The 14,145-nt window shown below is 43.5% G+C and overlaps 1 protein-coding gene across 10 annotated transcripts in view; it reads right to left on the reverse strand.

Moving 5' to 3' along the window:
• Positions 1–723: 723 nt before the first annotated feature.
• SERAC1 (serine active site containing 1) overlaps positions 724–14,145 on the reverse strand; it is a 92,429-nt gene continuing 79,007 nt past the window's right edge. For all 10 annotated transcript variants that reach the window (XM_071212546.1, XM_058289621.1, XM_058289624.2 and 7 more), the window contains 4 exons: positions 14,048–14,145; positions 13,110–13,292; positions 3,212–3,355; positions 724–2,283 (listed from right to left, as the gene is read on the reverse strand). In XM_071212546.1, coding sequence (XP_071068647.1) covers positions 2,147–2,283; positions 3,212–3,355; positions 13,110–13,292; positions 14,048–14,145 — 562 coding nt within the window. In that variant the 3' untranslated portion in view covers positions 724–2,146. The remainder of the gene's footprint in view (positions 2,284–3,211; positions 3,356–13,109; positions 13,293–14,047) is intronic.

Genomic DNA, 14,145 nt, shown 5'->3' on the forward strand with positions numbered 1-14,145 from the left:
CTTTCAAGTTTGGATACTGCTGCCAACTCATATTCTCAGCTGAAGCACCACTGTGTGCACAGGTGCTCAATGAATCACAGCGCTGCTTTATCAGAACAAGGAGCGAAGTGGGAAATCCTGAGTTAAGGCCGCAGCAGGAGATGAGGACGGATTTGGAGTAGCCGCAACAGCGCGTGGTAGTTAACCCTGTGTGGGGAGAGAGGTTGTAAGCAGAGGAGTCCTGCTGGAATTAATTCTAATGAATTCCCAGGAAGAGGAAATGGGTCAGGAGGAGGATAAACAGAGCAGGAAACTCTTGTGGGCCTTCAATGCTGTAAGCGTCTTACGAGCAGTCCCAGACACCAAGCTTCTGCACTCTAGTTCCAGAAGCGGAGATGACGGGCGCCTTCGGCATCAAGGTCGTCGGGCGTGGTCCTGGGACTCCCACACATCTGGCTTTCTTTTTAAATTAGCTTTAACATTCCTGAGGTTAAAGTTTTGATTAAACTAAAACTCCCAAGTGCTAGTAAACTTAGTGTTCCCAAACTTAGGGACCAGAAGTTGAACTCTATGAAACTGTTCTAATTTCCAAGGCCAAGCTGAAAGCAACTTAAAAGGAATTTTTACAAGAAATTCTTGGGTATTAAGTTATTTGTGCCTTCTGCCATAATAAGATAATTTATAATAAAACAATACTTTTTATAAAGCAAATTTCTAATAGAAGAGCACAATCCATGCTATAAGTACCTTAAAATGACATTTATTGAATATGTTTACATTTTTCTCATGGACATACTTTTCATACCAAGTGTCAAAAACCAAATCACACAAATGTATTTCATATTACAGAGAGAAGAAAATTCAGGAGGGTAGGCCCACATTTGCTGTACCTACACAGTAGACCAGTGATTAAGGCCCTTGTGCTGGTACAAAATCCATCATCTTCAAAAAGTTAAACAAAGACTTACCCTATGGCCCAGCAATTCCATCCCTAGGCATATACCCACGAGACGTGAAAATGTACATCCACAGCAGCATTATCTGTAATAGCCTAAAATGTAAAGAACTCAAATGGCCCTTAAATGGTGAATAAACTAAATGTGGCATAGTCACTGGAATTATTTGGCAGAAGAAAAAAAAGTACTGCGTCAGAGATGAACATGAAAACATGAAAAGGTCACCTGGTATGATTCCTTTGATATGAAATGTCCAAGATAGGTCAATCCACCAGGATGATGGGCTGGGAGGAGAAGGGGATGGGAAGTGATTAAAATATTCTGAAATTAGTGATTATCATTGTACAACTCTGAATACACTAAAAACCTCTGTACACATAAACATTTTATGGTATGTCAGTGGTTGCAGTTATTTTTTTTTTGATTTCCTATTTCTCATGTGCTGTAGGTCAGTTAATCTCACTCCCAAATGAACAAGGAGAGTCATATTTATCTAAATAAAATCTGAGACTCATACTCTTATTGCTAAGATAGAAAATGGCTTAGAATAGTTTTATTTCATGCTATGATCAATAATGAATTAACTACTTTATCCTTATGTGGGACAAATTACAAGTACAGGTAGCTACAAGTTTGAAAAGAATTAGAATTTTTTTTTTCTGTAAAGAAAAAGATTTGTTCTCAGCACTATGAAAATAGAAACACATAAGGAAACTAAGCCATGCGTGAGAGTGGGTCTAACCAAGTTAGCACCAAAGCAGAGTTACTGTTTTAAAAATCCACAGCACATGGAGCCTGGAACCAAGACCAGCCTCGTACGGTCCGGGATATCCTCCTCTCCACTTAGGCTCTCTGTGCTGAGCTGACCGTGGCTCTCCTTGCAGAACCACCAGTGCCTCTCCGGGTGTGAGCCAGCCACAGACTAAAAGGCCGTTTTCAGTCCACGGCGGCTCTGCTCCTGCTGCTGGGCACAACTCGGCGGAGCCAACTGGCACGTGAGGCGCTTCTTTTGAGTAAAAGACCCAGCCCTCAGCCTGTGCCCGCCACCTCTGTGCTTCCAGGTCATGAACCAAGAACAATCCTCGGCAACATCTTCCAGACTGTTGACGCCATCATAACTATGTTTGCTTGGAGCTTAAAGAAAATAAAGAACACTAAGTTTCTTGTTTCTTGCATTGTGTTCACATAATAAAAATGGAAGATGACAACTATTAATTTTCAAGGTCTTTCGCTAAAGTTTCACGGATGAATTGTAAGGTACGCTGGTACAAAAAAGCATCCTTTTTCTTTGGCTTACAAATGTTTAAATGGTTAACGTCCACAGGAATTAGGTCTCCAATGCCTAAATCTGAAGAAAACAAATGTCAGTAAAACCTCAGTAAGAGTACAAATGGTCATTCAAAATGTCCTGAGAGAAGGGAACTTGAAGTTTGTCACGGTTAAATGCAAGCCTGGACTCTCGGTAGGTATAATGATAATTTTCGGCTTTTCCTACTGTTCTGGATGTGTGTGTGGTGTTCTCTTGCTCTAACCTAGCAGTGAGCACCGTCAAGGTCAAAGCCTTTGTCCCAGTATTAGGGCTGCTCTTGCTTCAGGCTTCTTTCACCCCTCAGGCACACCACTTTACCGCAAAGCTTCTCTATGTTCCACAACAAAGTGCTTTTTTCATTTTACGTAGCTACTATGCATCGAGTTGCACAGAGGTCATTTACACTGTCCCAGGCCTCAAGGAGCTCAAAATATGGTGGCGGCTCTGAGGACAGCACCGCCCAGGCAACCTGACGGGGAGGGAAAAGCCTCTCGGGTCTTGGAATTTATGGGGCGACTACCATGGCCTGAGCGACGGTGGAGGCCATAACAAGCAGTGGACTTTAACACGATCGTTTTCCCATCAGAATCTTGGCCCCTTGAATGTTCCCCATTTTCCATTAACTAGACCTTTAGTGGATTTAAGTTTTCACATGTGGCTACTCATCTGTTAACTGAAACGCGCCTTTCAGTCTCTGATAGAAGTGTTCTCGTTCTTGCTTTAGTGCAGTGAAGTTCAGTGTTGATGGCTAACGTTGAGTTAGCCAAAGAACCTTTGAAATGAAGGGAGGGCAGGGAGTAATGCAGAGAAGTTTTAACTCGTGGCTGAAAAGAATAGTGGATTTAGAATCTAGATCTTCATAAGACTGTCTCTAGAACCTGAGGAACTGGGTGTGAAAAGGACTTCTATGAATAAATGCTGGTTTACTGCCAGCTGCACAGAATGGCCGACTTTCGGGAGGGAATACCTGCGGATTCCACAGACACCACGTGCAGCTTAAGCATGCTGCCAACAGTGGTCGGGAGTGTTTCCACAAAATTCAGCACCTGGAAGTTTTTGTCCTTCGCAAACACCAGAAAATCGTCCTGTAGTATTTTAAGTGCAGGAGAATCTGTGAAATCATAGAGAAAGAGACTGTGGCAAGTTGTTTACCCAATTCATAGTAAGATGCATTGGCTTTTAGAGAGGAAATTCTGGTTCAATTCAAGGTGGTGACTCGTCATGCATGTCTGCTTTCCTCTCCCGAGAAGTCACCCGGGTGAGAGTAAAGGGAGAGGGACAGCCACGGGCTGACAGGACAGTCCTTGGGGGAGCCGTGCGCCCTCCCTGGCGGGCACTGCAGGGCCCCAGCCCACCTCCCATCTCGGCGTGCTCAGAACTGAGGGGCGGTCAGGGCACCAGCTCTCAGGGGAAACCCCCTGGTTTGAAAACACCCACAAAACAGGAGGGGGACGGGAGGAAAGAGCAGCAGGAGGAAGAAAGAGTTCTTGGAAAATAAAACCTGTCTGAAAAACAAAATCAGCAGGTTTAGTCAAGCAACACTTCATAATGTAGAATAAAGAGAAAATATGAGCAAAAAGACAACTGCATATTAAGGCTTGAGCCAGGGGCTTCAAATTCTGATTAACAGGAGTTTCAGAAAGAGAAAATGCTTAATCAAAATATAGTGCTTTATAATTAAACAGCTGATGATTTTTTCCCCCAAACTCAAAAATGCAATTCGCTGGAAATTTGGAACAATACTTGAAGCAAAACGTTATATAACCCTTCTAATTTTAAATCCTATTGAAGCTAGTATTCACATTATTGCTATACATCTTCCAATCAGATGGGCAGTATTAACACAGTTCATATATAGCTAATGATATATACACAAATGAAGACAGTCAGAGCTAATTTTTTTTTTAATTTCTCTCCCCTTCCCCCGCCCCCAGTTGTCTGCTCTCTGTGTCCATTCACTGTGTCTTCTTCTGGGTCTGCTTGTATTCTTGTCAGCAGCACGAGAATCTGTGTCTGTTTTGTTGCATCATCTTGGTGCGTCAGCTCTCCATGTGTGCAGTGCCACTCCTAGGCAGGCTGCACTTTTTTTGCGCTGGGCAGCTCTCCTTGAGGGGCGCTCTACTTGCGCGTGGGGCTCCCCTACATGAGGAGCACCCCTGTGTGGCATGGCACTCCTTGTGCACATCAGCACTGCATGTGGGCCAGCTCACCAAACAGGTCAGGAGGCCCTGGGTTTGAACCCTGGACCCCCCGTGTGCTAGGTGGATGCTCTATCTGTTGAGCCAAATCCGCTTCCCAGTTAGAGCTACTTTAGTTCTATGCTTTAGGGCTAGTTTCTGTACACTTTTCCATGGGTCCTTCCTAATGTTAGAAGGGCTCCTGATGGGAGACACCACGATTTACATGGCTTTTGTTTTCTATAATGTAGTAAAAATAAGTCAATTAAAAAGTCAGAGTAATATGTACTGTATCCTCCAGCATTTTTGTTGAAAAAAATATGACCCTTTACTTAGTTGTAGATACACAGGAAAAGGCCTTGAAGGATTAATCCCAAGTGTTAAGAATGGTTACTTCTGGAAAATGGAACTGGAGAGGTATTAAACTTTTGTAATTTTCCATTTTCATAATTCTTTTAATACCTTGTTTTATTCTTAACAAAAACACCAGAGTTCTAGGTGTCTACCAATCACAAGGCATCATGAGATAAAAAGCTGAGTAAGACTTACACCCTCTACTCAAAGAGCTTACAGGAAGAAACTGATGCTTTGAATCATTTCTTTGTTCATGCCTTAAAAATAAAAACCTGAATTGGAGAGGCACAGGGCTCACGTCACTCCCAGAAAAAGGGCCGAGGACGGGCACAGGCTGCTCAGGAGCTTGAGCAGCAGGGAAGGCTGGCCACCACCCAGGAGTGACGGCAAAGGAGACCATGCTGGCATCCGCCCCACCCTTGGAGCAGTCAGCACTGGGTCCTCTGCATAGAAGAAAGACCAAACTACCCAAACTGAAAAAGGGCAAACGACTCAATAGACTTCTCTCCAAAGACAAAATTCAAAAGGCCGAAAAGCACGTGAAAAAATGTTCAAAATCATTAGCATTAAGAAAATGCAGATCAAAATCAAAACTACAAGATACCATTTCACACCTTATAGAATGGCCTTTATTAAAAACAAAAAAACTACAAATGCTGGAGATATGTGGAGAAAGAGGAACACCCCTTCACTGCTGGTGGGAGTGTGAAATGGTGCAGCCTCTGTGGAAGACAGTTTGGCAGCACCTCAAGAAGAGGAATATGAAACTCCTGTATGATCCAGCAATCCTGTTACTAGGAACATTTTCAGAACTGAAAGGATGCAAACTGACATTTGCACACAGATGTTTACAGCAGCATTATTCACAATTACTAAAATATGGAACCAGCCCAAGTGTTTATCAACTGATGAATAGATAAACAAAATGTGGTAAATACACACAATGAAATCAGGATGCATATGACAACATGGGTGTACCTAGAAGACATTATATTGAACGGTCTCACTAATAAACAGAATATAAATTCTAGAGTATAGATTACTAGGACCTAGAATGTGAGTTGAGAATAGGAACTGATGCTCTAATAAGGCTAACTGTAAAAGTGTGGAAAAGAACAGAGCTGGTGATAACACATTACAGAAGTATAATTAACACTGCTGATTTATAAATGTGATTGTGGCTGAAAGGGGTAGCCTATGGGCATAAATGTCAATTAAAAGGAAACTAGAGAATAATCTAGGGACTTTAGAACAGTGATTTCAGAGGTGGGTGAAGATTGTAGTTAATAGTATACACATAAAAACTTCTTTTACAAAGAGCTAAGAATATGGTGATTCATGAGGAAATTACAACTAATGTAACTTACGGACCATAGTTAACAGTAATATTTTGCAGCATTGGCAAGAAGATATTATTTCAATACTAGGAGTAATGAAAACGTTCTAAAATGATGACAGCGCAACACTGTGATGACAGCCACCGAGTATATACTTTGAATGGATTGTATAAAGCAGGGGACTTATTAACAGAATATGAAAAAGTTCTCATGAACTATAACAAATGTATAATACTACTACACATAATGCAAGATATGGGCTCTAGTTTGTAACAAATGTTTCACAACAATGCAAACTATTGGTGGTAGGGAGATGTATGGCAGTCCTGTGTGATGACATGCTTCAATTAAAATTTTATTTTAAAAAAAGGAATATAGAGCTAAAGTCAAAGACTTAACTGAACACCTAGAGCAACTAGATAAAGAACAGCAAACCAGGGAAACGGACTTTGGCCCAGTGGTTAGGGCGTCCGCCTACCACACGGGAGGTCCGCGGTTCAAACCCCAGGCCTCCTTGACCCGTGTGGAGCTGGCCCATGCGCAGTGCTGATGCGCGCAAGGAGTGCCGCCCCACGGCAGGGGTGTCCCCCGCGTAGGGAAGCCCCACGTGCAAGGAGTGCGCCCGTAAGGAGAGTCGCCCAGCGCAAAAGAAAGTGCAGCCTGCAGAGGAATGGCGCTGCCCACACTTCCCGTGCCGCTGACGACAACAGAAGCGGACAAAGAAACAAGAAACAAGACGCAGCAAACAGACACAGAAAACAGACAACCAGGGGAGGGGAGGGGAATTAAATAAATAAAAAATAAATAAATCTTTAAAAAAAAAAACAAAAAAAAAAACCAGCAAACCAATCCCAAAACAAGCAGAAATAAATGAAATTGAGAACCAAAAAAGAAATATCAACAAAACCAAAAACTGCCTTTATTTTTTTGGAGGTACTTGAGGCCCAGGACTGACCCCAGGACCTTGTATGTGGGAAGCCAGTGCTCAGCCACTGAGCCACATCAGCTCCCTGCTTTTTTGAGAAGATCAATAAAATCGACAGATCCTTAGACTAACAATGAAAAGAAGAAATTGAAAATAAAACCAGGAATGAAAGGGGGAACATTATGACTGACCCCACAGAAACTGCATGCCAAAAACTAGACAACCGAGATGAAATGGACAAACTCCTCGAAATACCCAAACATCCCGCATTGATTCTGCAAGAAATACAGGAACTCAACAAACCCATCACAAGCAAAGAGATTGAATCAGTCATCAAAAATCTCCCAACAAAGAGAACTCCAAGACCAGACAGCTTCCCAGATGAATCTTATTAAGCATTTTGAGAAATTAACATTTTGGGAAGATACAGAGTTTATCTTCTGTACATCACCCTAGCAAAAAAGCCAGATAGATAATACAGACCCAATCTCTCCAATGACTCAACAGAATGCTTGCAAATCAAATCCAACAGCATATTAAAAGAATTAAACACCGTGATCATGTGGATTTTATTCCTGGTATGCAAGGGTGGTTCAAGATAAGAAAATCAATCAATGTAATACACCACATTAACAAACTGAAGGAAAAAACGACATGATCCTTTCAATTGATGCAGAAAAGGCATTTGACAAAACCCAGCATCCTTTTTTCTTAAAAATATTCCAAAGATAAAGGGCATATATGAAAAACCTGCAAGCAACATTGTACGCAATGGGGAACGGTTGAAAGCTTTGCCTCTAAGATGGGGAACAAGATTAGGACGCCCACTGTTATTCACCGTTGTGCTAGATGGTTTAGCTACAGCAATTAGGTATGAAAATGAAATAAAAGGCACCAATAGGAAAAGAAGTAAAATCCTTGCTATTGATATTGAGAAAATTCTGAAATGTGTACAACAAAGCTACTTGAGCAAATAAATGAGTTCAGCGAAGTGGAAGGATACAAGATCAACAGGCAAAAATCAGTAACGTTTCAAACACTAGTCATGAACAATCTGAGGAAGAAATCAAGAAAACAATTCCATTTACAATAGCAACAGAAACACTCAAATATCTAGGAATTAATTTAACCAAGAATGTAAAGAATCTATATCCAGAAAACTACAAAACACTGTAAAAAGAAATCAAGGAAGACCTAAACAAATGGAAAGACATTCTGTGTTCATGTATTAGAAGACTAAATATCATGAAGATGTCAATATGACCCAAACTGATTTATAGATTCAATGCAATCCCAATCAAAATTCCAACAGCCTACTTTACAGGATTAGAAAAGTCAAACATCAAAGTTATTTGGAAAGGAAAGGGGTCCCAAATAGCAAAAATTGATCCTAAAAAAGAAGGGCAAAGTAGGCAGACTTACACTTTCTGACCTTACAGTGTATTACAAACCTACAGTGGTCAGAACTGCATGGTATCGGCATCAAGATAGACACACCGATCAATGGATTAGAATCCAGAGTTCAGAATTAGACCCTTACTTCTACAGTCAACTGATTTTTGATAAGCCTACTTTACTGGGACAGAACAGTCTCTCAATTGGTGTTGTGAGAACTGGATATCCATAACCAAAAGAATGAAAGGGGATGCCTATCTCACACCTTATATAAAAAATTAACTCAAAACGGATCAAGGAGACCTAAATATAAAAGCAAGAACCATAAAACTCCTAGAAGATAATGTAGGGAAACTTCAAGATCTTGTGGTATGTGTGGGGTCTCTTACACCAAACACCCAAAGCATGAGCAACAAAAGGAAAAACAGATATATGGTATCTCCTCATAATTAAACACTTTTGTACCTCGAAGGACTCTGACAAAAGAGTGAAAAGGCAGCCAATTCAAGAAAGAAAATACTTGGAAATTCCATATCTGAAAAGAGTCTAATATCTATGATAAATAAAGAGATCCTACAACTCAACAATAAAAAGACAAATGACCAGATTAAAAAACGGGCAAGACTGGCACATGACCAGTCCAGAGACTGAAGTCTCCTGGGTATACACCAAACCCAGTGCCAACCACAGGTTCAGTAAAAGTGACAGAAGAGGCATGTGTAGAGAGCTCACATCTGAGTCCAACTTCAAAGTAGGGCCCATTGACAAGGCACTGAACTCCAGAGCCAACTCCATGATTGAAGAACCTGTGTGTCTCTGTAGCTCTCAGGAGCACCAGTACCTGCGGTTCTATCTACTTTGGCTGTCTCTGGGACCCTGCTGAGGCATGCGTAAGCACAACCCCTCTGATGACCTCTTGACTCTTTTTTGAAGACTCTTAGCCAAATACACTTATTTGTCTTTACCATTTCCCCCTTTTATTCAAGGTCTTTTTCTAGTTGCATCACCAGTTAGTGATTGGTAGCAACCCCTCAGCACCACGGAGTTCGTCCCTGGGAGTCATGTCCCACGGTGGGGGGAAGGTAATGCGTTCATATACTGAGTTTGGCTTAGAGAGTGTGCCAGCTGGGCCCTGAGCCTCAGCAGAGTTGCAGCTCCTACTCTCCGGTTTGTCAGACTTGCACACATCAGCTAACAGGGAGGTGAAGATGGTCAACAACCACACCAGGGAACCAAGAGTGCCTACAACTCCAAGCAGGAGAATCGCATCCATCAACCATGTGGGATATAAGCCCCCTCTCAATATAGAGGTGAAGTGGACACCACCAACCCGGGTCCACAAAAAAATACAGATTAGAGTAAGTTACTGGTATTCTACTATAGAACTATCGTGACTAGTAATGGAAGAAACTGGGGAAGCGGATTTGGCCCAGTGGTTAGGGTGTCCGTCTACCACATGGAAGGTCCGCGGTTCAAACCCCGGGCCTCCTTGACCCGTGTGCAGCTGGCCCATGTGCAGTGCTGTTGCACGCAAGGAGTGCTGTGCCACGCAGGGGTGTCCCCGTGTAGGGGAGCCTCACGTGCAAGGAGTGCACCGCATAACAAAAGCCGCCCAGCGTGAAAGAAAGTGCAGCCTGCCCAGGAATGGCGCCGCACACACGGAGAGCTGACACAAGATGACGCAACAAAAAAAGAAACACAGATTCCTGTGCCGCTGATGACAACAGAAGCAGACAAAAGAACACTCAGCAAAGAGACACAGAGAACAGACAAACTGGGGCTGGGGGGGAAGGGGAGAGAAATCAATCAATCAATCAATCAATAAATCTTTAAAAAAAAAAAAAAAAGAAAGGAAGAAACTGTAGCACTGATCTGCAGAAAGTGGCCAAGAGGGCAGGGACGGAAGAAGAGATGTGATGTGGGGGCATTTTCAGGACTTGGAGTTGTCTTAAATGATATTGCAGGGCCAGATGCTGAACATTATATATCCTGCCATAACCCACAGAATGTACTGGGGAAGAGTGTAAACTACAATGTAAACTATAGTCCATGTGGTACAGCAGTGCTCCAAAATGTATTCACCAAATACAGTGAATGTGCCACAATGATGAAAGAGGTTGCTGATGTGGGAGAAGTGGAAGGGTGGGGTGGGGGGGTATATGGGAACCTCCTATATTTTTTAATGTAACATTTTTTGTGATCCATGTATCTGTAAAGAAAATAATAAAATTTAATTTAAAAAATTTTTTTAAAAAATGGGCAAGACTCAAATAGACATTTTTCTAAAGAAAAACAGGGAGCAGATATAGCTCAAGTGGTTGAGTGCCTGCTTTACATGTATGAGGTCCAGGGTTAAAACCCCAGTATCTCCTAAAAAATTAAAAAAAAAAAAAAAAGTTCAACATCACTAGCTAATAGGGAAATGCAAACCAAAGCTGCAAAGTAATATCAATTCACACCTACTGGAATGGCCACTATTAAAAAGACAGAAGAGTAAGTGCTGGAGAGATAGGAACAGTTATTCACTGTTGGTGGGAAGGTAGATTGGTACAGCCACTGTGGAGGACAGTTTGGCCATTCCTAAAGAAGTTAGATACAGATCTGCTGTTCTAGCAGCAATACCGTTACTAGGTAAATACCCAGAAGCACTGAGAGCAGAGCCACAAACAGACATGTGCACACGCATGCTCACAGCAACATTATTCACAATTGCCAGAAGATGGAAACCCAGGTGTCCATCACCTGACAAATGGATAAATGAACTGTGGTTACACACACAACAGATTATTATGCAGCTCTAGGAAGAAATGAATTCATGAAGCACATGGCAACGTGGATGAACCTGGAGGACATTATGCTGCGTGAAGCAAGCCAGTCACAACAGGACAAATACAGAATGACTGCGCTATTATGAACTAAATACAACGAGCAAACTCAGAGTTAATAGCTAGAATATAAGTCACCAGAAAATAAAATACGGGTAGAGAACAGAAAGCTGAGGTATAATCTGTACAGAATTGGTAAAAAGTTGTTTGGAAATGTTTGGAAATGAATAGAAATGGTGAATGCACATCATATGGTTTGTAATTAATAGTGATAATATATGGGTTTGACGATGATTGAAAAGGAAAGACTAAGAACATTACACAACTAGAGGGAAAATGGAAAAATGAAATAAAAGGGTTCACTATGCTATATAGTCTTATAAGAAAAATGAGTATGGTTAATAGTGCATTTAGTGGAAGAGATGTGGCTCAGTGGTTGATCACCTGCGTCATATGTACGAGATCCTGGGTTCAATCCCTGGTACCTCCTAAAAAATAGCGCATAGGGAAGTGGATGTGGCTCAAACGATAGAGCATCCGCCTACCATATGGGAGGTCCAGGGTTCAAACCCAGGGCCTCCTGACCCATGTGGTGAGCTGGCCCACATGCAGTGCTGCTGTGCGCAAGGAGTGCCATGCCACACAGGGGTGAACCCCACGTAGGGGAGCCCCACGTGCAAGGAGTGTGCCCCTGCAAGGAGAGCCGCTCTGCGCGAGAAAAGCACAGCTTGCCCAAGAGTGGCACCACACGCATGGAGAGTTGATGCAACAAGATGACACAACAAAGAGACACAGATTCCCAGTGCTGCTGACAAGAATACAAGCAGACACAGAAGAACACACAGCGAATGGACACAGAGAGCAGACGATGGGGGGGTGGGGGAGAGAAATTTTAAAAAATCTTTTAAAAAAGTGCGTATGATTTTCTCTGATACAGAAATAATGCATATTTATGTCACAAGATGTTAATATCAGGGTGATATTTGGGCAGATTTACAAGCAAAGCAAACTAAAAAGTATGCTAAGAAACTAGACAAAAAGTACTACATATTGGGAAGCGACCTTGGCCCAGTGGATAGAGTGTCCGTCTACCACATGGGAGGTCTGTGGTTCAAACCCTGGGCCTCCTTGATCCGTGTGCATCTGGCCCATACGCAGTGCTGATGCGCACAAGGAGTGCTGTGCCACACAGGGGTGTCCCCACGTGGGGAGCCCCACGCTCAAGGAGTGCGCCCTCTAAGGAGAGCCACTCAGCGTGAAAGAAAGTTCAGCCTGCCCAGGGATGGTGCCGCACACACGAGAGCTGACACAACAAGATGACGCAACAAAGAGAGACACAGATTCCCGTGCCGCTGACAACAACAGAAGTGGACAAAGAAGAACACGCATCAAATGGACACAGAGAGCAGACAACGGGGGGGCTGGGGGGGAAGGGGAGAGAAATAAATTTTTTTAAAAATCTTAAAAAAAAGTACTACATATTGTTTGACTCCATCTATACAAAGTGCAAATACAAATAAATTATAGTGATAGAACTAGAATAGCAGCTATTTTTGGCAGGAGAAGGACAAAGAGATTGAGAGGTGACTGCTAAGGGGTGGGATCTTGTTTTTTCCTTTGGTAATGAAAATGTCCTAATATTGATTGAAGTGATGAATGCAGAACTCTTGATTATACCAAATGCCACTGACTGCACCTACTTTAGATGGACTGTATGGTTTATGAACATGTTTCAACGAAATCGATTATAATTTAAAAATCTCCATCAAGGAAGAAGCTCTTCAGTCCCTCCTCCTTTGTACCTGATGTTACCATAACCCCGATTTCTCTGGCGACAGAAGAGCAGCCTTACCCTTGCTGAGCTCCTTGACCTCCAGGGAGGGGAAGAGAAGATAGCGCGCGTTGACTGAGTACTCAGCCAGCTGGGACCCGCGGTGGGGGACGCTGTAGAAAATGATCCCTCGGGTATTGTTAATAACGGGGCTCATTTCCGGCTTCTTGGAGGCCTCCAGCAGCATCTTTTTGACAAGAAGGCCTAGCCACAAAGAAGAAAGGAAAAAAGTGCAGGTTATTTTCTTCCCTCTTTGAAAGAGTTTAAACACTAAGCCTCTGTAGTACATTAAACAGGGCCTCAAAACAACAAGTCGCGATCTTTTGGAAGTGCAACACAAGCTACAAACAGCTGAGGTCCTAGAAACGCGTCTGTGGACGGGCCAGTGCCGAGTGCCGCTGCCTCCGTCCCCCCACGCAGCCCACTACCCACCACGGCACAGGGCTCCTCAGGCTGAGCCAGCGCAGTGACGCGGCTCCCCTCACCCCATCTAGTGGCCAGATAGGACAGGAATGCCAAGATGACGCAGGCTGCAGCCACCTCTCTCAGCAGGAGGGCACACCCCTGAGCATGCCCTCAGACGGCCAGGGCCGGGGCTGGTGAAGCCTCAGAGCTGGACTGGGGGCAGCAGACAGGGCAGGCATGAGGCCACCTCTCCACCTCGGCAGGCTCTGGGCAGGGTGGCAGGCAGGCACCACGGAAGCGGGGAAAGGAACAGGGCCCTGGAGCAGCCGCGAGGCCTGGGTAGTCAGAAGCAGGGCTTTTTATTAGTCCCCACCTGAACGCACTAAGCTGTCCAGCTCATCGTATCCCTTTTATATTTGCTCATATTGTCCCCTTCTAGAAAAACAAATAGCACGGAAGGAGAGCAGTCATTGAGAAACTCCTAGTCAGGGCGAGGGCCATGGCTACATCAAAGCCCTCTGAGACACTCCCCTGGCGGGACCAGCCCTCCTTACCTCCCATGCTGTGGGACACCCAGATCGTCGGCCTGTCCCCCACGCCAGCGGCTCGGAGCTTCCTGAGGAGCTCGTCACTTCTGAATGCAATGGACTTT

Source organism: Dasypus novemcinctus, chromosome 28 (genome assembly GCF_030445035.2).
Source record: "Dasypus novemcinctus isolate mDasNov1 chromosome 28, mDasNov1.1.hap2, whole genome shotgun sequence".
NCBI lineage: Eukaryota > Metazoa > Chordata > Mammalia > Cingulata > Dasypodidae > Dasypus > Dasypus novemcinctus.